General features: G+C 39.7%; 2 protein-coding genes and 1 non-coding gene across 5 annotated transcripts; 2 read left to right on the top strand and 1 right to left on the bottom strand.

Moving 5' to 3' along the window:
- Positions 1-2,605: 2,605 nt before the first annotated feature.
- trnat-ugu lies at positions 2,606-2,678 on the bottom strand. Its single transcript has one exon. It is a non-coding gene; the product is annotated as a tRNA-Thr (tRNA).
- Positions 2,679-4,511: 1,833 nt separating this feature from the next.
- On the top strand, positions 4,512-15,275 carry LOC121179262 (nuclear factor of activated T-cells, cytoplasmic 2). 3 transcript variants are annotated; one of them, XM_041033997.1, is made up of 10 exons: positions 4,513-4,888; positions 5,708-6,668; positions 6,888-7,059; positions 7,621-7,823; positions 8,327-8,499; positions 9,073-9,213; positions 10,834-10,889; positions 11,194-11,326; positions 12,404-13,027; positions 14,816-15,275. In XM_041033997.1, the coding sequence occupies exons 1-10, from the start codon at positions 4,762-4,764 to the stop codon at positions 14,860-14,862; spliced, it is 2,637 nt and encodes an 878-aa protein (XP_040889931.1). In that variant the 5' UTR covers positions 4,513-4,761; the 3' UTR covers positions 14,863-15,275. The 3 variants fall into 3 exon arrangements, with proteins under 3 accessions (XP_040889933.1, XP_040889931.1, XP_040889932.1); XM_041033998.1 differs by having other exon boundaries at positions 12,404-13,041; XM_041033999.1 differs by lacking the exon at positions 12,404-13,027 and having other exon boundaries at positions 4,512-4,888.
- Positions 15,276-17,929: 2,654 nt separating this feature from the next.
- Positions 17,930-20,708, top strand: manbal (mannosidase beta like). The gene is made up of 3 exons (XM_041034134.1): positions 17,930-18,063; positions 18,627-18,827; positions 20,391-20,708. Exons 2-3 carry the CDS (start codon positions 18,678-18,680, stop codon positions 20,499-20,501), a joined length of 261 nt encoding a protein of 86 aa, XP_040890068.1. The 5' UTR covers positions 17,930-18,063; positions 18,627-18,677; the 3' UTR covers positions 20,502-20,708.
- Positions 20,709-21,575: the final 867 nt, after the last annotated feature.

Genomic DNA, 21,575 nt, shown 5'->3' with positions numbered 1-21,575 from the left:
TATAGCGGTTCTGTGATATCAGTCTGTTAGCATGATAATGTTTGCAAATCGGCACTAAACTCAAGCTACAGCTGAGGCTGAGTGAATGTGTAGATTTGCAGGTCTTGACTGAGTATTAGCATCTTTAATCATCACTGTGATGAAACATTAAACAGTCTGATTTTCTCAAAACAGGTGAAAACATTGCAGGCACATTAACTTATTTTTGAGGACACACGAGCTCAGTGTCAGCAAAAACTGGAAGTGCAGCTCTCTGAAATAAACAGCAAAAGTGTGTAAGAGAGCCACATCAACATCGCAAGTCCTTTTTGTTCTTTAAAAAGTTGAGATGTAAGTGCTAGCATGAGGTGTTGAGGAGCAGTCTGAAAAGGTGGCAGTTTAATTACATGGGAAACAAGAAGAAATATTGTCAGTGCAATTGTCAATTGTATATTCTTTCACTTGTTTTAAGAACAAAAGACTAGAGCAACAAGCAAATATCACTCTTTGCTTGTTGAAAATAATTTAAAAAAAACAAACATTTTTTTGCATAAATATTTTGACCACAGATAGCCTGGAAGCAACTAGTGTTAGTGATTAATTACACCTGCAGGCTGCAGCATATTTTGATGTAATAGGTAGAATCACTGGGACTATGATTAAAGAAATCAAAAAGCAGGGGTATTATGTTTTAATTATGTACATGGATGATATGTCGGTGGATATAATTATCAGGCAATTTATTTCTGTTTAGAGCAAGCACCAACACAAATAAGTAATTGAATTGCATAAACCAAGGCTATTTTTAGACAAAACCACTAATGGGGACAAATCTGTAGCATTCCTGTTAACAGTTAAGCATCTGTAATTAAACTGAAGCTGAGGCCCTTGTAAGGATCAAACTCTCAACCCCTGGTTTACAAGACCAGTGCTCAAAAATCTTAGCTTTAGAGCCACTGATGTGCATCTTCTCTATGTGACAGAAATAAGAAACAGGCAGACACTGATTGTGCGTTCAAGAAAATCTCAGTCTTTGTCACCCTATTTTCTTTCAAACCTTATCCAATCTTTTGCCCTTGTTAATAATGAGCAAATGTTAAAATGTGTCTAATTATACTAGCCTAATCCTACAATCTCAAAATCACATTACACAATATCATTTTCCACTGTTACTGTATGCTGAGGTTAATGGGTTTCCTTGTGTTAAGAAAGCGAGCTGTGAGATGAGGTCCTTGTAACAGAACATTGTGAAAGCAGGTATTTATTTAATTCAATACACATAGAACATATGAAAATGTAAGAATCATAAGAAGCAAGCATGCAATGTGACACAGGTGGGTCTGTTTTTTAAGTCAAGACTCAGCAGCAGTAGCGAAGAGTGCTGTTTACTCAAATACTGTGCTTCTTATGTATAATAAGGCATGTGCACTTAGCTTGAATATCTCCATTTTATGCTGCTTTATGCTCTACAACAATTCAGAGCAAAATCTTGTTTTTTAATTCATCATGTTTATTTGACAGGCGTGGCTAACTGATTACTTTTCAGACTAAAATGGATAACACGTCATTTTTAGCTTGTGACTCCTTAGAAATAACTTTGTCTGTTTGAGGCCCTTTCTCACATTATGAACCGAGCTTGTCAGCAAAGACTGATGATTTCTTCTGATTGATGACTTCTTCCACTACCGCTCAGTTGTTGACCTCTATCTCAAGGACAAAGGATCCTCCTCTGAGGACACAGTTTGGACTGAGAGGACTGACGGTTTGAAAGTGGGTTGAAGAGATAAACAACACCACTTCTTAGCATCTCACATTGTTGTTTGCTGTCCTCCTTCCTGGCAGTTACACACCAATTCACTCCTTGATTCATGTGGCCGTGACTACTGTCACATGATTCAGATGTGACCAAAAGACTCACAAGTGACCTCAGGTGACATCGGCACGTGAAAGGGTTAAAATACTTCTGCTGATGTCCATGAGGCCGCACCAGTCAGGAGAGCTGATAAAGACTCTTGGATGAAAGGCAAAGCACCTCCAAGATAAATAAATCAAGATGATTCAGGAGGATAAAAATCTTCATACACACTAACAAGTAAACCAAAGTTTGTCATGTTTTCTCGCCATACTTATATCAGTGACACATGACTAATAAAGGCATATATCTTCCTTTAAGATTTGTTGGGATTTGTGTCAAATACAAATTTAAAGGGTCTGTAATTATTTAAAGCATTGGTTCACCCAAATGAAAAGTAATTTGTTGTTCATTTAACTCTACTGGTATTTAGCCCTGCAGTTAATTATATTAGATTACAGGCAATTGGCAAGCGCTTTTTCCAAAGCAAGCGCTGTCAACTTACAAAGGAAAATTTTATGGCATGAGTTTAGTTTACGGTTATATTTTCTTAAGTTTCTTTTCAAAGGAACTACTTTCTGCCAGAGAATAGTCCATGTAAAGTCTTCTCACAGTGAGAGATCCAAATGTGCAACGGGATTACTTGATATGCTGAAAGAGTATGATGAATTGTGTTTATATTTCATATTGCATTATATTTAACGTCAATCTCCAACACTATCTCAAAGTACCCATTATTCCTCTTACCAAGCTCAATAGCAACATGTTAAAGCTAGGCCCTAGTGAGGATTGAACTCACGACCCCTGGTTTACAAGACCAGTGCTCTAACCACTGAGCTATAGAGCCACAGCTGTCCTGTGATGTCTCTCTATCACAGTCAGTCAATATGAGAAACTCAGAGACAGAAATATCCAGCCAGGACACACTATCTTCATAACATGATATCTGTATCAGTAAAATACAACCAGCTAACTTGAAAAAAAAAAAAACTGTTTCAAAGTGATTACTCAGTATTTACCTGTTTTGTGAGGGGATGCAGGCAGAAATCTCAGTCACAAATACCTCAGATATTTGTCACTGAGATTTGAGTGAACTGACCCTTTAAATCATTTGCAACAGAACTAGGGTGTAAGTTGGAGTTGTACAATACTGCCACTTAGTGGCCAAAAGCTGTTTGCATCTCTAATTTATTTTACCTTTTAATTCATTTAGTTATTGTTGGTGCAAACAGGTTTGGTGAGTTATACTTTCAAAGGCTATAATCATTTTAAACCGATTTTCTTAAGGCAGATTACATTAGATTTAACTTTAGACGAGATTAGATAAGACTCAATTGATCCCCGGGCGAGGAATTAGGGTGTTAACAACAGCAGAAAGACAGTCTAAGAAGTATATATAAAAACACCATCAGTATTCAATACAATCAGACCAGCATATGCGCAGGCAACTTTTAAAAAAAGTGTCCAAATGTACAGGTAGAGCTAAAGGGTATGATAAAGGGCAGTTAGATATAAGTGTTAGATATTCAAAGTCTCCAAAGTAGGTATATAAATTGAATTATAAAATGTCCAGGTGGGGGTGGGGGTAGGGGCTTAGGGAAAAAGGCAGTGGCTGGGGTCTCAGGTGCTGTTGTACCGCCTGATGGCTGTCGGCACAAAGGAGCGCCTGAATCGCTCGGTCTTGCACTTGTGGAAGATGAGCCTGTGGCTGAAGGTGCTCCCCCATTCCCGATGCACATTGTGTGCACTACCACACACACTTTTTATGTATATTGCTCGTCCTTTTACATACCTTGTATATTGCATATTACTGTATGTTTTATATTGTTTGTAAATAAAAAGAACTGTCTGTATTTTGTCTGTATTTCTTGAGAGTTAAAAATCCAATTTCATTTCAATTCCAATACCAATTTGAGGAACCACATTACTTGTGTGTGTTAACATACTTGGCCAATAAATCAGATTCCTATTCAATATATGCAACTGTTTACACACACAGAGATGAAATGACTGGAATATGGGGAACAGGGAGTGGATACGAATATGGTCAAATGTGCAGTGGCTTATAAATAACAGTGATCTGATCGCCGGGGGTGTAGCAGCCTAGTTCAGATTGTGGAAAATTACAACGCATTGAAAATTTGCATAGTAAGTTAAGGTACTTTGACACTGCAACATTGGCGCCATGTGACAGGAATTAAGAAAAAGTGAATATGTTACTTAACTCACAACTCATTTGATGGCACTGTAAAAATCAACGTTAAATAAATGTTTGATAAAACGTAAAAAGCGTGTCAATAGTAAATTTATAGTGGTCCTTCAGGATTTAAATTCAATACAACTTTATTCGGCTATTATATACAGCAGCTCATCACCCAGGTCAACATAGACACACAATAAATAAAAGTAAAAAGAAAAAAAATCATTGCAATCAAAGGCTATAAGATAGAAAAAAAAGTTTTTAATAAATACATCAATCAATAAATCTAAATGTCTAAAATAATATATCAACATATTACAGAAGAGAACGGACTAGTGCATATTTAGTCTCTGCTAACTCATATTTTATGATGTGTAGGATAGCCTACTATCACCCTGTTTGTTTCACTAAGAAGGAAATGAGGTTTTGAAAAGTTACACTGTCATTACGCACGCGCGCACACACACGCAACTCCTGTCTGCGTGAGAGCATCAGCGGTGACAGGAAGCGCCTCTCGTCTCTCGTATTTTCATGCTTGATGTAGTATTTGAGCAGCTGCTAATGTTTTAAACGCATCTTAGAAAACCCGTGAAGCCCATTACGTTTATTTTCTTTAATTACCTGGGTTTTACACAGAGCTTAAAGTAGTTGTCGAGTTTGAAAGTTATTATTAAAAAAAAAAAAAAAAAAAAAAAAAAGTTGTACTTGTCGAGAGGAAATCGAGCTGGAGATGACTTCTGGAGGTTTGGGGCTTACTGAGAGCCTGGGGCAAGACATAAGCCAGGAGGAGCTGGACTTTTCCGACCTGTTTCTGTATAATCCACCTGGAGAAGATTTCCCTGTTGCCTGTGTCAAAGGTACGTATACGTAATTATAATGTATAATCATAAAATAAATTATGTACAATTCATATATAATTGATAAGTAATTACCCTGCTTTTGTGGATAATCCCTATAATATCGCCCTTCTTGTCACATCGTGATCATTTCTTCACCCCCATGTAAAGATGGTGGATGTGTGCTGAGTTTGTATTTAGCTGTAATTAAGTGGCCCAGTGAGTACTTAGCTGTCAGGTACTGATGTTAAACTGAAATCCTCCTTTCACTGCCGTCAAGTATCAAGGCCTTTCTTTCAAGAACTGTGTTTTTAGAAGCAGAGTAAAATGGGCACGTGCTGTCCTTTTCACTGTTAGAGGAGTTAAAATTTAAATTCCCCCTCTACTAAAAAGCATGTTTTGCTTTACTTAAGTTTGTATGCTTGACCTGCTGCTCACCTTAAATCTGAGTTTAAAACATTTACGATTTACTCACATCACAACTAGTTTGTAAGCCAGTTGAAACCTGCAGAAGAATGATCAGGAAACTTGAGGCCTGCTGAAAACACTGAAAACAGACTTAGATAATAGATTAAACAATAGATTATCAGACAGCTTGTGTCCAGCAGTTAAAGGTTTTTACATTTGTATATTCACAGATTCTGGGTTTGTCAATGAGAGCAGACTTAGATGTAATTAAAGAAATTTAATAAGTAAATATTTTTGTAGAAAAAAACATACCAATTATATGTCTTAAACGTGTCTGTAGGGGATCTTTGAGTTGTCTTGAGGTAGTATTAGTAGTAGTCAGGTACTTTGAACATGTTTGCACAAATGAATCCTTACTTTTGTTATTGACAGATGATCCAGGTGCTCTCGTTCAGAATGGCAACCAGCCTCCTCTGCTGGTGGTCGACCAGACTGCGTATGTACCCACCTCCAGCCAGAACCCCTCCTCCACCACAGAAAACCTGTCAAGGGCTGTGTTTGACTCCTTGGGGCTGGCATCAAGACCAGGGAGCATACCTGCTCCCAGCCCCAGGATTGAGATCACTCCCTCAGGCGACTCTCTCAGCTCGCAGACCTTAGAGCCGAGCCCTAGTTCCAAAGTCCTGGGAGCCTACAGGGAGTGTGTGAGCCCTGCCAGCAGCAACTCCTCCACAGGATGGCCAGCAGAGTCATACTCTCCTGTGGCATCACCATGTGTCTCCCCTTCCAATGGAGGTGGCTGTAGCGTGGGGTTGTCTGCCTTAGACCTCTGTCCGGGCATCCAGGGTTTCCACACTTCTTCTGCCCATTCCTCTCCAGGAGCCTCACCTCGCAACAGTGTCACAGACGAGGCCTATCTCCTGCCACAACACCAACGTACCGCTACACCACTTCCCCACCAGCGCTCCCGCTCTGTCTCGCCGCATGGAAAGCGTGCCTATGATGAGGCCCACTCCTGTCAGGGGGGTACGCCTGTCAAGCATCGCTCCCGCAGCCCCAGCCCCATCCCCTCGCCACATGAGCAGCAGGGGTCCCACTACCTCCACCAATACCAGGCCCAAGCTGAGATTCATGCCCAAGTTCAGAACCCCTCCCTGGGTCTGGAGGAGGACTGGAGCCGAGGTTCCAGTCCATCCAGAGCAGTGTCCTCCGTAGTGGTGCGAAGTGTGCATGGGCAGGCCCAGAGACAGGACTGTGTGTATGGAGAGCTATATGACTGGGCTACAGAGCAAGAGCAGATCGGTGGGGCTGGAGCTGAGGTCAAGCCTGACAACTTATATATGGTCCCAGCTGTGTGGCATCCTCCTCATGCAGTCCATCACGGAGCATTCAGGTGTGTTGTTTGTCCTGTTTTATGACTTACAGGCAATTTCTGTCTTCCTAATAAGCTCAAATGTAAGCACAAATGAGAGATTATGAAATACAGCTTTTATTTGGCAACCATGAAACTAAATATGAAATATTGCACTTTTTTTTTTTTTACATTTTGCAACTGAATTATTTGTCTCCGCATTTTTCTCTCTTAATGCCTTTCTCTCTTTCTCTTTCCCAGTGGTCTCTCTGTGGCCCCACTTCCCTCTTTAGACTGGCCATTGCCCAGTCAGTCCAGTCAGTATGAACTGCAGATCCAGCAACAGCCCAGATCTCACCACAGAGCTCACTATGAGACTGAGGGCAGCCGTGGAGCTGTAAAGACACCTAAAGGAGGGCATCCGGAAGTTCAGGTGCTTTTTTTTTTTTTTGTTTTGCACTTGTAGGGTGTGGGGAAATGTGTGTGTGTGTGTGTGTGTGAATGCATGGAAGGAAATATCACTCTCACTTCACATCTTTGTCACTGCCAATGCCCTCAGAAAGAAGAGGAGTATAAGTGGGAGTACGAGTTTGTAAATGTGGGGTGGTATTTCCTGGATAATGTGTTTATGTAAAGCCGTCAGACATGCAAATGAAAGACAGAGCCTCATGTCTCTATCACACCACTACTCCCATAAGGAAAAATTATCAAGGCATGTATTGTTTCAATCTTCTACAAAGTACATTAATAGCTACTATTAAGGTATGTTGACATACTGTACCACACAAGTATTGGTACAGTTGGTCAGTTAATTAATAAGCAATTACTGTTGGTTTTCCTGGTACTGTTGCACAAATGGGCTATGCAAAGCAGTGTTCTTGCGATGCCAGTTAGATTAGTGATCTGGGATATCATCCCCACAGGATAAAGAGATGTTCTCTGCATTCAAGCTCATTAGTGGTATTCATTTGATTGTATTTGTTGCCCTGACCAGCTCCTTGGGTATCAAGGCGCAGCTCCACTGGGGCTACAGGTCTTCATAGGGACAGCGGACGAGAGGCTCCTGAAACCCCACGCCTTCTACCAGGTCCACCGCATTACCGGGAAGACCGTCACCACGCCCAGTATGGAGAGGATGATCAATGGGACCAAAGTGTTGGAGATCCCTCTTGAGCCAAAGAACCACATGAGAGTGGTGTGAGTAAATCAGGGAAGGATGTGGGATACATGTTTACCAAAAATAAGTCTCAAGTCACTTTGGATTTTTGGATTTTACATTTACGAAGTTTGAGTTTGAGTCTGACTCTTTTTATACTCAGCCACAGTGACTATTTCTGCTAATGTTACCAAGGTTTTTTTCATTTTTACCTCCCAACAACTTGTTTTTGCCACTGACACAATCTTGAAATGCATCACTTCCTGCGTGCCAGAGGGTTTTTTTTCCAGGAAGGATGTACCTGACACCGGGTGTTTACAGCAGCAAATAGAACTGAACTTGAATGAACTTGATGTACGAAAAATCACTGAAAAACAGCTGCAAAAAAAGTTATTTTGTCATCAAAATGCCACAGACCACTACTTAGCTCTCTAGCTGACTAATCATTTGAAACAGACACAAAAAGGTGACAGCGTTTCGAACAGAGCACATTGTCATCATTTCAGAACCCTTTTCATCTTGTGTCTTTTCTTACCTTTCACAGGATTGACTGTGTTGGGATCCTGAAGCTGAGAAATGCAGACATTGAACTGAGGAACGGTGAGACAGACATCGGACGAAAAAACACACGTGTGCGTCTGGTGTTTCGTGTCCACATTCCTCAACTTGGAGGCCAGGTCATATCTCTTCAAGTTGCCTCTGATCCTATTGAATGCTGTAAGGAGCACTTAATTCATGATTAGCTTCCTGTCGCTGATACATGACATGTAGCATTGTAGAACTTGCAGTTTTATCCAGTTATTTATACTACTGTTGTGTATGCATAAGCTTAATGTCTTTTCAAGCCACGTAAAAGTATGTATCTATCTTCCTCTTAGGATTAAAAATGTGAGTACAAAAGCAATAAAACAAAACCTGATTAATTCAGAACACTCAGGTGTTTTGCCGCTATAGTTGTACCTTACTGGTCCAGTATGACCAGTAACACATGGTGGTTAATGCTAGAAAAATTTGGATAGCAATAGCTGTGTCTCAGACAAGTTTACTAACTTTATGATGCCTCTTTTCTGTTCTATTGTTTTATCATTCAACATTATCATGTAATTATCACTTGTGGGCAAAAGTTACAAAGGCTGCCTTTAATGTGAATATTCCCTAGGCTAGTCAAGACTGCAATTCTGGATTTTAATTATCAAAAATCTGAGTGGCCAAATGCCCTGAAAAATTTCCCACTGTGTTTTCTTACCCCTGCCTGGTCTTTCATACAGCTGTCTCTTCCTGTCTTCTCAGCCCAGCGCTCAGCGCAGGAGCTCCCTGCAGTCGAGAAGCAGGACCTGGACCGATGCTCAGTACTCGGTGGTCAACAAATGGTCCTCACTGGGCAAAATTTCACACCTGACTCCAAGGTGATATTCTATGAGAAGACACAAGGTGAGCAAGAGATCTTCTTTTTTTTTTTTAAATCACTAAACATCTGGCCAAGAGATGTTAGAATTTAAACCTCTCATGTTTGTTTTCTTGCTGAGAGTTAGACAAGATACAGCTATCATGAGTACTGTAAATTTGAAGTTACTGCCAGCAGCCTGTTCACTTAGCATAAAGACTGGAAACAGGGGGATGCAGGTGTCCAAAAATCTACCTACCAGCTCCTCTAAAGTACCTTAACACATTGTATTTATTGGCTAGATGCAGTTACAGACAAGACTCCAGGAACTCGCTGCTGTTGGTCAAGAAATACTCCAGCATGTAACCCTCTGTAAAACCACAAATTGTTGACTTCACACTTAGGAGATAAAACATGTTAATAAGCTTTAGAGATGCTGGTAGATGGATTTTTCCACTTTCAGAATGAGTCAGGTTAGGTGTTTCTCCGTATCCAGTCTTTATCCTAAGGTAAACTAGCCAACTGCTGGCTGCAGCTACGTGTCACCATGCAGAAATGACAGTGGAATCAGTCCTCTCATCCAACTTTCAACGAGAATGTGAATAATTGTATTTTCCCCGTATGTTAAGTTATTCCTTAAATATGTGATGCTGCGTGTCTAGTTTTATGAGTTTTTGGTGTGTGTTTTGTTGACCTGTTCTTGTTATGTTTATATATTTAGATTCCAAACTGGTTTCTATGATTAAAATAGACTCATATTTTTTTTTACAACATCCAGATACATCCTCCCAATATCCTGCTCGAGAGTATTCACCTACTCATATAGCATCTGTATTTTCAGATTATTTGCATATTGCCCGAGCAACATCAACTTTGAGTGACGCACATCTTCCTTCAGCCCCCACTTTTAATTCTGACGAACTGAAGCATTAGTTTGAACGTTTGCTGCTTTACTGGAGATGGCAATTTTTATTTATTTCTACATGGAAATTTCTCACCCCTTTACTGCTCTTTCTGCCCACACAAAATTGTTGGGTTGCAGGGTTTAAGAGCTGGATGGGTATAGTTGACTGCATGTAAAGCCTCACTGTTGCTTGGTGTGGGGGTTTTATGCAACAGGATGTGGTTAGACAGACTGATAAAGATTCAGACCCAGAGCAGAGGCTTTGTTTTTTTTTGTTTTTTTTTTTTGTCAAAGCGTGGGTAGAAAACAGAAACAGCAGGTAAAAACTGAGGTTGGAATGAAACACTAAACCAGACATAAAAGAGAAAGCAGTTTTCCACAGTCTATGTATAAAGGGGCTCACAAGCTCTACTGTAAATTAAAGACACAAAAGATCAAATGAAAATCATATGATTTCTGACAAATTCATTGGTTTTGTTTTCATCCAGTTTAACAAGCTTTTTATAGTTTGATTTTTTTCTAAAATACGCCTATTTGCTTTCTTGCCGAGACAGATTTTGTTGCCCCTGAACAGAGCTAGGCTAGCTGTTTCCCCTTGTTTTCAGTCTTTATGCTAAGCTAAGTGAAGGTAACCAGCTGCTGACTGCAGATACATAATTCTTTTCTAGACATGACAGTGGTATCAATCTTATTATCTAACTTTAAGCAAGCAAGGAAATATGTGTATTTTCCAAAATATGTGAATTATTACCTCTACTTTCAGATGGGCAGCAGATCTGGGAGGTTGAGGCCACTGTGGACAGAGACAAAACACAAGCTGTGAGTTAACTCCCACTTAGCTGTACCAACAAAGGCATTGAGGCAGATGCATATTTTACATAACTGAACTGTAAAGTACATGTTTTCAAAACAGAAAGCAAAACACAAACTCTGTCACCACTCTTGTCTGACTGCCTCGACATTTTGATAAGTATATCGAGTTCAAAGAATTGTATTTTTCATGCTGATTTTTATCTGAAACTCACAGGGGAAAGATTTGGGGCAGCCTACGCCTCTCTGTTGCTACATGACAGTTTGTCTGAACTGTGATCTTTTTTTCTGTTGTTTCGCAATCCCCATCTAGAACATGCTGTTTGTTGAGGTCCCTACATATCGAGACCGGACCATTTGCCACCCAGCCAAAGTCAACTTCTATGTCATCAACGGGAAGAAGAAACGCAGTCAGCCTCAGCACTTCATCTACACTCCTGTGATAGGTATATGTCTTTTTTTTTTACTTGTGTCTGTCACTATAGGAGGGAAAGGGCACCTCAGATGTTGAGAAGGCAACCGAAGGTTTGGTGTTGTGAGGAAATATTGTTCTCACCTCTATCAATACAAACCTCATGCTGAAAGATTTGATGTAACACATTTAACCTACATTCACATTTTCACACTGATGGAAGCAAATGAAGATTTAAGAATATAAACATTCATTCAACATTAAACTGGTTATAATGATTCTGAAAACAGGCTAATGTTTGCTAGGTCGTTCATTCCCTTATTAAAGAAAACTTACAGAATACAGGATGTTGCAACACTTTAATCAGATTTGATCATCTTCTGCTGGACCATTGCAACGTGAAGGCACCTTAACACAAGCGCCGTCTTTCTATGATCTTCATTTTAAACTGATGTTCTACAGTTTTACAAGAAACCAGTCCCAGTCACAAGAAACCAATCAGTCAGTTGCTGCAAACAGCGAACTTCAGCCACAATACAGGTTTTTGTGTAGGGTTGGCAACGCTCACGTTTTGTCAAGGGGAAAATCCGCCATTCCGCTACTGGTTTGGCTAGTGCTCTCTCTACCTACACGAAATACCCACATCTGAAATTCAGACACACTGTTTGGCATATTTCAAAAATCATTTCAGGAAACAGAGAGGACTCTATTCACTGAAATAGTAACAGGTGAGGAAGATGAGAAAAGAAGACATATGAAAGTAAAGTACAGTGCTTCATCATGAGATGTCTTTGATGAATGTTGAATGTTAAGCCAGTCCCTGCAACATCTTAGGACTCACTCATAATTTTTAAACAATGGTTGCAGCTCTGTGGATGGAAATGTTGACCTGTCGGTTGGTCACTGCACTCCATGAACATTATAACTTCTTTGCATTGTCATTGTCAGCATTTCATGTGCTAATTTTCGCATTTAGCTCAAAGCACCGCTGTGCAACCTCAAAAAGATGCTAGCATGGCTATAGAGTCTGTTTCCATACATGTAGTCTCATCACTGAACTAACGATTGAATCTATCTCATCTTTTGATGTCAGATAATCTTTTTATTTCAGCCATTAAAGCAGAGCCACTGGATGACTATCAGTTGAATTCATATTGCTGCCCAGACAATCAGCCACTGTCTGGCCTGTCAATGAAGTCGCTCTACCATCACCTGGAGCACGATAACAATCTTCAAGCCTTGAATGTTTCTTCAACGCTGTACCATCTAGCCACTGTAGACCCCAGAGCCTGTGTGCTAACACCTGATCCACTGGATGACCAATCAGTCTATTACCAGTCCAGAGCCAACACTCTGATCAACAGTTCCATGCTGTACCACAATGCAAACCAGCGTTACAGCAGCTGTGGTACCACCCTCATTGGTGGTTCCCCAATGGCTTCCCTCCCTGCCTCCACTCCCACCCAGTGTGTCAGCGCCAGAACCCCTGTGGGCAAACTGAGCGAAGGTCCTCAGGTTGGTGATTCATTTGAGGCCTGTTTGATGTCAAGACATCAGAGTTTTGTGCAGACAACACTGCCACTGGGGAAGTCACCGCCTTCAAGATATGTTCAAGGTCAAGTTCAAGGGAAGGCCGGATGCAGAGTAGAGCCAGGTAGAGGAAACCATGTGGAACGGGCTGCAGAAAAGGTCACAGTCAAACAAGAGAACCTCAGCTCTGCCTACCTGGAGGACGGTGAGTAAAAATAGGTCAGTGTACTGTGAAGGAAATGGTGGTTGGATTGTTGAACATAGTCTGAATCAACTCTGTCCCTCACAACATATACAAAATAGGAACTAGGGGAGCAGTATCTGGTTGAAATATGTTCCAAAACATATGTTACTGTGTAGAGGCGCTGCCAAAGGCTTCTGTGACCCAGACTCATTGAACAGCCCGGCAACATTGCAGAGATATTCCCTTCCGAAGTTTCTGAGTGAGCCTCATCCTTCTAGCCTATTAGAAAAGGCCAAAGTCAGGAGTGGGAGCTCATGGCTGTCTATCAATACATGATTCCAGCATTAGCTGAGACAGCAAATACGACCAGGGTGTAGGTAAAGTGCTGGGTAGACTGTAACGGAGCAGGGAGGAGTGGCGTGGTTTGAATTTGCATATTGTGGCTTTAACGCAGACATTGTCAAGAAAGTAGACAGAGTTTAACTCAGTCAAATCAATGGATTTTTCTTTTCTGTATTTGATAGTGTAATATTTTGTGTGCATAAAATTGCACAGAGAGTAACTGGCAATACATTTATGTTATCTTTTAGTCAGTCAGTCACGCAGGTCTCATCTGTTTGGTACCTAATGGTACCCTCTCTCCTTGGTTTATCTTTTTTGGTTTTAAAAAGTTCTTGAGAAGTCAACAGATTGCCAAAGTGTTTGGCTCATTCATAGAGGGTAAGCTATTGATTTTGCTTCAGAAAATGGGAGAATACACTATTTAAACACCTCTACAACTAACAAGGTTTAAAATGAAACATGGAAGCTTGGGGGATGGGTATTTGTGGTCCAGTCTGCAAATGCATACAAGCACACTGCAACTGTTTGCTTGCAAATCCTGCCTTGTGGTTTTCTGTTGGGCCTTTCTATCCACTCTTCTGTCTGTTTCAGTCTGACTCTCACTCTTTCACACACATGCAAACACACACACACACTTGCAGAAGCTTCATGAGCATTATTTGAGATAAATGTGCACAACTATCTTATGATTTCTGAACCAGCAATCTACCTCGACCTTGTTTGCTGTGGGGGAAACTTTCTGTTAACACCTTTGTGATCGAAGATAGAAACAGGAAGTGTATTGTATAAGCAAATATATGCAGGCACACCTGTGCTAAAGAAGGAAAAGAAGAAGAGAGAAAGCAGCCATGTCCTTTGTACAGGCTGGAGTAAAAGTGAAAGTTTAGGAAACAACCTCTGATCTGTTTTACTGAGCGTCAGAAGCAAATTAACCAAAATACACTTATGTGCTGTTTCCCTTTGTCACTGTTTCTTGAGATTATTAAGATAAAAATATTGTTATTCTCTCGGTCAAAAGATATATTTGTACTTTTGTTAGGAAAGAGGTACTTAGTCCAGAAACCACTGCCGTTGATCTGTATCCAAGAAAACAGAGACATCTTGTGGACATTAATGTAATTGCAGTACTTTACATCACTATAAAGATTTCAACGCGTCCGTGGACTGATTTATGTGTAAAAGAAAATGTCTGGGGACACTATGGTTTTCATTTGCAACTAAGGCACCCCCATCTTATTTCCCCTGCATGTCCTGTCATCTCTCTACTGTGGACCGTCATATAAATGCATCAAATGCCCAAACAAATCTGACTTTGACGACAAAACACACACACCGACATACACGTGTAGATGACTTACTCTTCTGACTCAGGAACAAATCAGACGAGTAGCCTTTATTTTTATGCTTTATTTTTATGTTGTTGTGAACATTAAAGTTGCTCATCCCAGTTTTTTGAATGTTTTCTAGTGGACGACATCATAAGAAGGGACCTGAAAGGCCACAATGGAGAGTAAACCTGGAGGCCTGCAGCAGACCTGATGTCCATTACATTCTAAGTTTAACAGTTAAAATAATCTGCAAATTAGACTGGATTGATGGCAGACATTTGAGGCAAACAATAGAAATTAATCCATAAGAGGCTTATGTTGACTTTATTTCAAGATTACATCATGTTTCTGTGAAACTAGGAAGGGTGGTGGTTCAACATTGTGCATCAAAAATGGGTCTGTCCTCTGTTCCTTTGTTAGCCTTCAACATTGTCATATAGTTCAGCCTTGGCAAAGCTATTAGAACATGTGTCATACCTTATACTGTGTGCTTTTACTGTCTTTATTTTAATCTGTTTGACTTCTTTTTGTTCATATATTTGTACAATTGCTCATTGTAAGCATGTATAAAATATTTTATAATAAATAAAATCTGTTTATATGAATGGGTGTGTTTGAATTCAGAGGAGAGTGAGGAGTAAAACAAATATTCTCAATTAACACTGTCAAATAATAATAATAATAATAATAATGATGATGAATTTTAAAAATGAGTACAACTTCCTTCTAATTTGAAATGACCTTTCTTGCATGAAGTCATATTTCAGCCACCATTATCAAGTTAATCACTTCTTAACTGCAAAAGTAATGTTTCTGTTAATAGTGCATTCTATTATTTACACTCTATTAGACAATTCAACAATAATTATGGTATTAAATTTTTAAATTAAAAAAAGAATGAATTACAAAGCAATATAAGTTAAAAGCACTGGCAAAAAGTACATAATGCATACTGGAAATAAAAACAATGTGCTAACATTGACAAAAGCATATGTTTTGAGAAACTGTTTAAAAGATGTTACCGATTCGGCAAGAGTATTAAACTTCTCACCCTGAAGAATCCCCTTTTGAGTGATAAATGGTTAACCAGACTGCAAGTGACAAACCACAGCTGTAAGACAAATACAGTGAAGTAAACTTTCCTCTCAAAGTAGCTAGACTTACTGTACATCAGTGGCGGCTCCTGACAAATCTCTCAGGGGGGCAATTGTTGCGATGATTGGCTAACATGACCCATTCAATGGGTAAAATAACCAAAGTCGCTTTACAATGTTACATTGCATTGTATAATTTGGTTTTCCTGGTCACCTTTCCTGTTCAACCACTAGCTAGATGGCAGCATCAGACACGAACTGTACATGCTGTACCATATTTCTGTATAGCTACATCAAGTTCATAGTTAATTTCTTGAGAATCATTTTGGTTCAACGATGAAACGCTTCCACTGTAGCCATCAACGGATACATTGTCATCTTTTAGTTTGCCCTCATTTATGCCTCTGAAAGTGAAAAAAGACCTGCTTTACAACAATCTTACTGTCTTCATCTGACAACATTTTATTTTAGGTGCAGCAGTTGTTTTGATGATTCAAATCAATGTTGGCATAACCTGCTATTTACTCTATATACAGTCATCATCACAGTAACCACGGCAAGACACTTAAGAGAATGATGCCATATTGAAAATCAAATCAAATTATACTAAAATCAAATCGTCACAGAGCATATTCATTTATACAGTGATATTCAGCTGGCAATGTGCAATCAATACAACTATTTACAATTCAACATTTAGAGAGTACAATAACAAGGCCGTTTTTAAGTGCTCCTCAAACACTTCGTCTAGCGACGCCACTATGTCGACTAGTCCACGAAAATCCTGGGGGTTGCTGGACCCCTCGATTTCATCCTGGGCTCGCAAGACTAACTAGAATTTGACACAGCCAATAAGGCAGCCTAGAATATGGCGGTTCTTACTCACCTCATCGTTGTGACTACACACGGCTATCACGTAGCTCTCTCAACGGTGTGGCGATGTTGACTCTTCCAAAAGACGAAAGTTTCAGGCAACTGTCCTCACGCATCTTCGATGTTTCAAGTTTTCTCACCTTCTCTGACAGATGGTGTAGGTCGGTGACACTCGTGGTTGTCCAGGCAGGCATAGCAGAACAGCGCGTTAGCTACTTCGCACCCTGCTAGCCAAGTTTTCCGCTCATACCAGCTCCATGAAAATCCGCGGCTGTAGGTTTTCCCCCGCCTTTGCAGACACCTGCTAGATATTTAAATTTGGTCTGGGTGGTCCTAATTCTTTGACAGCCAATTTATCTTGATAGCTCCGACGACAGAATGGTAATTCCCGCAATGACACGTTGGAGTTGCTCCGTTGAGCTACAATGCTAGCCATGTTGATCATGAACGTGAACGCGATGCGTATGTGCACGTGACTTCATTAGTGCGTATGACGAAAGCACGTTGGGGCAAGCCCTCCTGGAGCCCCTATGTGGAGCCCATAGAAATGCATCGCAGGGTCTACATTTTGAAAAAATAAAAAAAATTAAAAAATAAAATGTAAGTCTATGAGAGCGCCTGGGGCGATTTTCAATCTAACTGAAACCGCCCCAAGGGGCTGCTGATTGGACAATAATATTCAGACTTGGAACGGCAAAATAAACTCTTATGTTTTTCGTGTGGGTCAAGGAGGGCGGCGCCCTATCACCCACTACTAGCCAACCGCCCTGCTGTACGTGTGTATAAATTATTATTATTATTATTATTATTATTATTATTATTATTATTATTATTATTATTATTATTATTAAAGTTAAGTAGATCTACAGTTTTTGTTGCTTTTGGATTGGAGGTCCTCATACGATGTGAATTGTAGTATATCAGTTCACATCTAAATATCATAAACAAACGTTTTGTTTTTGTGAATTTAAATTTACAAATGTGGTATTTGCCATTAAGAAAATTTGGCAATAAAAAAAATCTATAAGAATAACCTTTATGATGGTCGTGAAAATTATGACAAACACACAGCCTGCAACTGTAAACTCCCTTGGAGTTACATGAATTTGGTATTCTAACAAAAAATCCTTATATTTGTAAAGAAGGCTCTTTGAATTCAGCAGTTTTCTGTATGTCGGTGTCAACTCGAACTTTAGGGGGCGACATTTTCAAACCAATCTTTTACCAAGTCGGAAGCGGGTCATAGATTTGTGACTTCACTTCCGCAAAGCTGAAGGTTTTTTTTTTTTTTTTTTCTTCCCTTTGTAAGCTAAATTAGCATATTTCTTGATAGCTTTTATCAGCGCAATTTTATTTGCCCTGACATTGATTTTTACATTCCTATAACGAGGAAGAAGACTGAAATATTCCTGGTACACTGGTAAGGTTTGCTTCCACACGGACACAAAAGATGGCAACATGGTATCTATGCAAAGCTCAAATCTATGTATTGAAGAATGTAGCTCAGCGTTTTGCTACGCTTTAACGGCTGGATGTATCCACGTTAATAATATAGACGAACCATATTTATTTACCTTATTACTTACTAGGAACGTATTTATTTGCTTTTTTTGGCAAATATCGTTGAAGTGAACTGCAGTGGAAAATTCATAAATCCAGAATAGAAAGATACATGGCTACATAAAGCATTTGCAAGCTGTGGTATCTGCTAAAGGAAAGGTTATTAAGTACTAACTTAGTAGGATGTTGCAGGCGTCGTATTTAGTTCAAAAATCAACAAAAGATGGAATTTAAAGGGTGGCCAAACGTTTAAATACTGAATACTGAATGTGCATGTTTTAGTGTAGGTGGGACTGTAGCTACATTGAGTGAGGGAAATACTGCATGTTTTGCAGATATTTTTCTCATTTTGTCTTGGACCCCATGAACACCCCCACCCCTATGACCCCACCATACACCACTGTGCTCCTGTTATTTACACAGAGAAGTCACTGAGGGAAACACTTTGAGGCCAAACAGCCAATCAGCAGCATCATGTCTGCAGAACTGGACCTGTCTCCTCCAGAGATCCCTGAACCTACTTTTCTAGAGAGCGTGTTGCGATACGGGCTGTTTCTGGGGGCCATCTTCCAGCTCATCTGCATCCTGGCCGTCATCTTCCCCACATCCAAGGGGCATGAACAGGTATGTAGACATCAAGGGGAGGAGAGGAGCAGATCTTGTGTTTAAGTCTGTTCCTCCCTGGATCTGTGTTTTGCCTGCTGTTGCCCTCTGCAGACAGGGTTATTGATGGGGAAAACAGACTTTGACACAACAGCAAACCTCTGCCTCTACCTGAGTTTTTTTTTTTCTTACATGATAGCAAAATGTGTCTCTAAATAGTGCCTACTTTGACATACCTGCCAGCTTGCTTACTTTCACATGTACTTTTTATGAGATTCTTTTTTCTTTGAAAGATGACATCAGTGGAGAAAGAAATAAGGGGGATAAACACGGGATTGACATGTAACTAGTTTTGCAGTTGAAGACAGAACATCACATCGACATTCTTCTTAAGTTAATCAACTTTTCCCTCAGGACACATGTTGTCAGTCTAGCCCTATAATCAGACTGAACTGCTGTTGTTGTTTTCACCTTATTATGATTTTTGAATAGTTTAAAAAGCAGCACTTTAGAAGTCTGGACTCAAGATAGTATCAGTCAGCTGCTTAGTCAAATTAAGGGTTTGCTTCTTTATTAAGGGAGGTTCCCACACCAATTTCAAAACCTTATTCAGATGCTTTGTGAGCGGGTTTGAATGCTGATAATTTTTTCTTAGTATGACAACATGAGTTTGAGTGGATTGCTGCCCACTAACAGTAAAAATAAAGCAAATTTGGTTCTGACAGAATGCCAGAAAAGTGTTTTTTTGTTTTTTCTAATCTAGATTTTTTTAAGAGTAACACACTCACGTCTTGGAGGAGAGACACAATGTATTTAGACTTTGTTCCTTTCTGTATCACTCCAACTAGGAGTGAAGAGTGTAGAGGGTCTGCTAGAAAAAATCTTTTACCATTTAACCACTCTTAAAAACAGACATCAATTAGCAAGAATGGTGCTGAATATCTTATTTTTGAATGTCCATGAAGGCAGAGCCACTAAGGGTTACTTTCTCGATCTCTATACCAACAACTGTCAGGAGAGATTATTTTTAGACAAGTGCAATTAAATCCACTGTCTAATTATTCTATTTTCAGACATCGTCATCAGATGCACTGATTACTCTCCACAGTATGTCGCCATTTCATCCTTTACAGCCTCCTTCTGTCACTCTTCCCTGCTAGAACAATGGGACAGATTACAATCTCAGGAATGGTGCTGACAGAGGGAAAGTGCTGAAGCATGTCTGAATTTCTTTTGTTTGGCGTGTGTTACAAAAACTCCGGGAAATGTAACTGAATTTAAATTAATTAGAGATTGAGCTATCTAGAGGACTACAAACTGAAAAACTGAATAACCAAAAATGTTTATTTAATTGTTATCACTAAGCAGCTGTGCGCAGTTTACAAAAACACACACTGTTACTTGGAGAATAATACCAAGCACTGTATGTGTGTCAGTGCATAAAGGGGTAATCCATGAACATCTTCAAAACGCACTTATCTAGTCATGCTTTGCAGTCACGTGTTTTCACACCACAGTTCAGTGACTCAGAGGATTTCTTTTGAAATTGCAGGGTGTTTAATGCTTTGTGTGTTTGCCCTACAGGAAGAGACTGAGTCTGCTGATGGCAAGGCTGCTGAACAGATGAAGAAACCTAAAGGACCAGCACCTCAGATTCGACAGAAACCAAAGAAAGAGAGCAAAAAGAAGCGATAGACACCTGTGTGTGTGTGTGTGTGTGTGTGTGCGCGCGCGCGTGTGTGTGTGTGTGTGTACAAATGCGTGTTTTAAAGTGTATGCAAATGCATGTGTGTAATCATCACTGAGTGCTGAACATGTGCAGTAACCAATAAAGTTGTCACTACAGGTATGAAAGAAACACTAATGTCATATTATCACAATAAAAGATTATGTGCATTGAAATCAGAGTGACCTCGAACTCTGTCCTGTTCACATTTAACACAGTATTGCAAGGAACAAATTGGCATGGCATTTACTGACTGGCACATATTTGATTTGGTGTATGTGTTGCATTTACTTTGCTTGAATTGTATTTGAATTACCACAGACAATTAAATGAAATGTGCAGTCATTCACCTTAGTTGTTTGGTTTAATGAGTCAGAATGGGATCACGTCCTGTCCTTTTAATATACTCCTTTAGTATAGGAGGATACATCATGACTTCCTTGTAAACCTATTTTTTGGCACCAGAATAGCCTGTTTTACTGCAGATAATAAATAGGTTTTTTGTTATATTTACACAATTGACAACACACACGGTTCAGAATACAAAAAAGTAAAAACATAAGATTAAACCAACTGGGGAGGTCATAGTATCCTATTATGTTCCATAGGCAATTGAGTTTTTGGGGCAATCCATTGAGCAAAAACGTCTTTCTTCTCCATTGTGAGGATTTGCTGCTTTCTCCGTTTAATATTGTAAACGGAACATTTTGGGATTTTAGACATGTTAATGCAACTCGGAGTCTAGGAAGCTAATAAAGGTTTTTCACTTTTTAAATATATATATATATATATTTAGACATTTATTACAGTAATCGAATAGCTGACAGATTTTATATTAGTTCAAGTTGTTTCCAGCAGGTAGATCCGTCCCTCGGTTGTGATTTCTGGACTCACGTTAAAAACAGGTGAAGACTTGCGGCGCACGCGTGAAGCCGCATAATGGCAAAGTTTTAAAATTAATCCGCCAGCCCGAAGTTACCCTTAGTAACGACAAGGTGCGTGTCGCTTAGCAACCGATTTAGCCCATCACTAACCGGGCACTG

Source organism: Toxotes jaculatrix, chromosome 3 (genome assembly GCF_017976425.1).
Source record: "Toxotes jaculatrix isolate fToxJac2 chromosome 3, fToxJac2.pri, whole genome shotgun sequence".
Taxonomy (NCBI): Eukaryota; Metazoa; Chordata; class Actinopteri; family Toxotidae; genus Toxotes; species Toxotes jaculatrix.
Note: the sequence above shows the minus strand (reverse complement) of the source record. Positions and strands in the feature narration are given on the sequence as shown.

Coding starts and splice junctions, on each gene's coding strand:
- LOC121179262 (XM_041033997.1), top strand. CDS start 4,762: ATGACTTCTGGAGGTTTGGGGCTTACTGAGAGCCTGGGGCAAGACATA. Junction 7,824..8,326: donor AAGAACCACATGAGAGTGGT/GTGAGTAAATCA, acceptor TACCTTTCACAG/GATTGACTGTGTTGGGATCC. Junction 8,500..9,072: donor CTCTGATCCTATTGAATGCT/GTAAGGAGCACT, acceptor CTGTCTTCTCAG/CCCAGCGCTCAGCGCAGGAG.
- manbal (XM_041034134.1), top strand. CDS start 18,678: ATGTCTGCAGAACTGGACCTGTCTCCTCCAGAGATCCCTGAACCTACT. Junction 18,828..20,390: donor CATCCAAGGGGCATGAACAG/GTATGTAGACAT, acceptor TTTGCCCTACAG/GAAGAGACTGAGTCTGCTGA.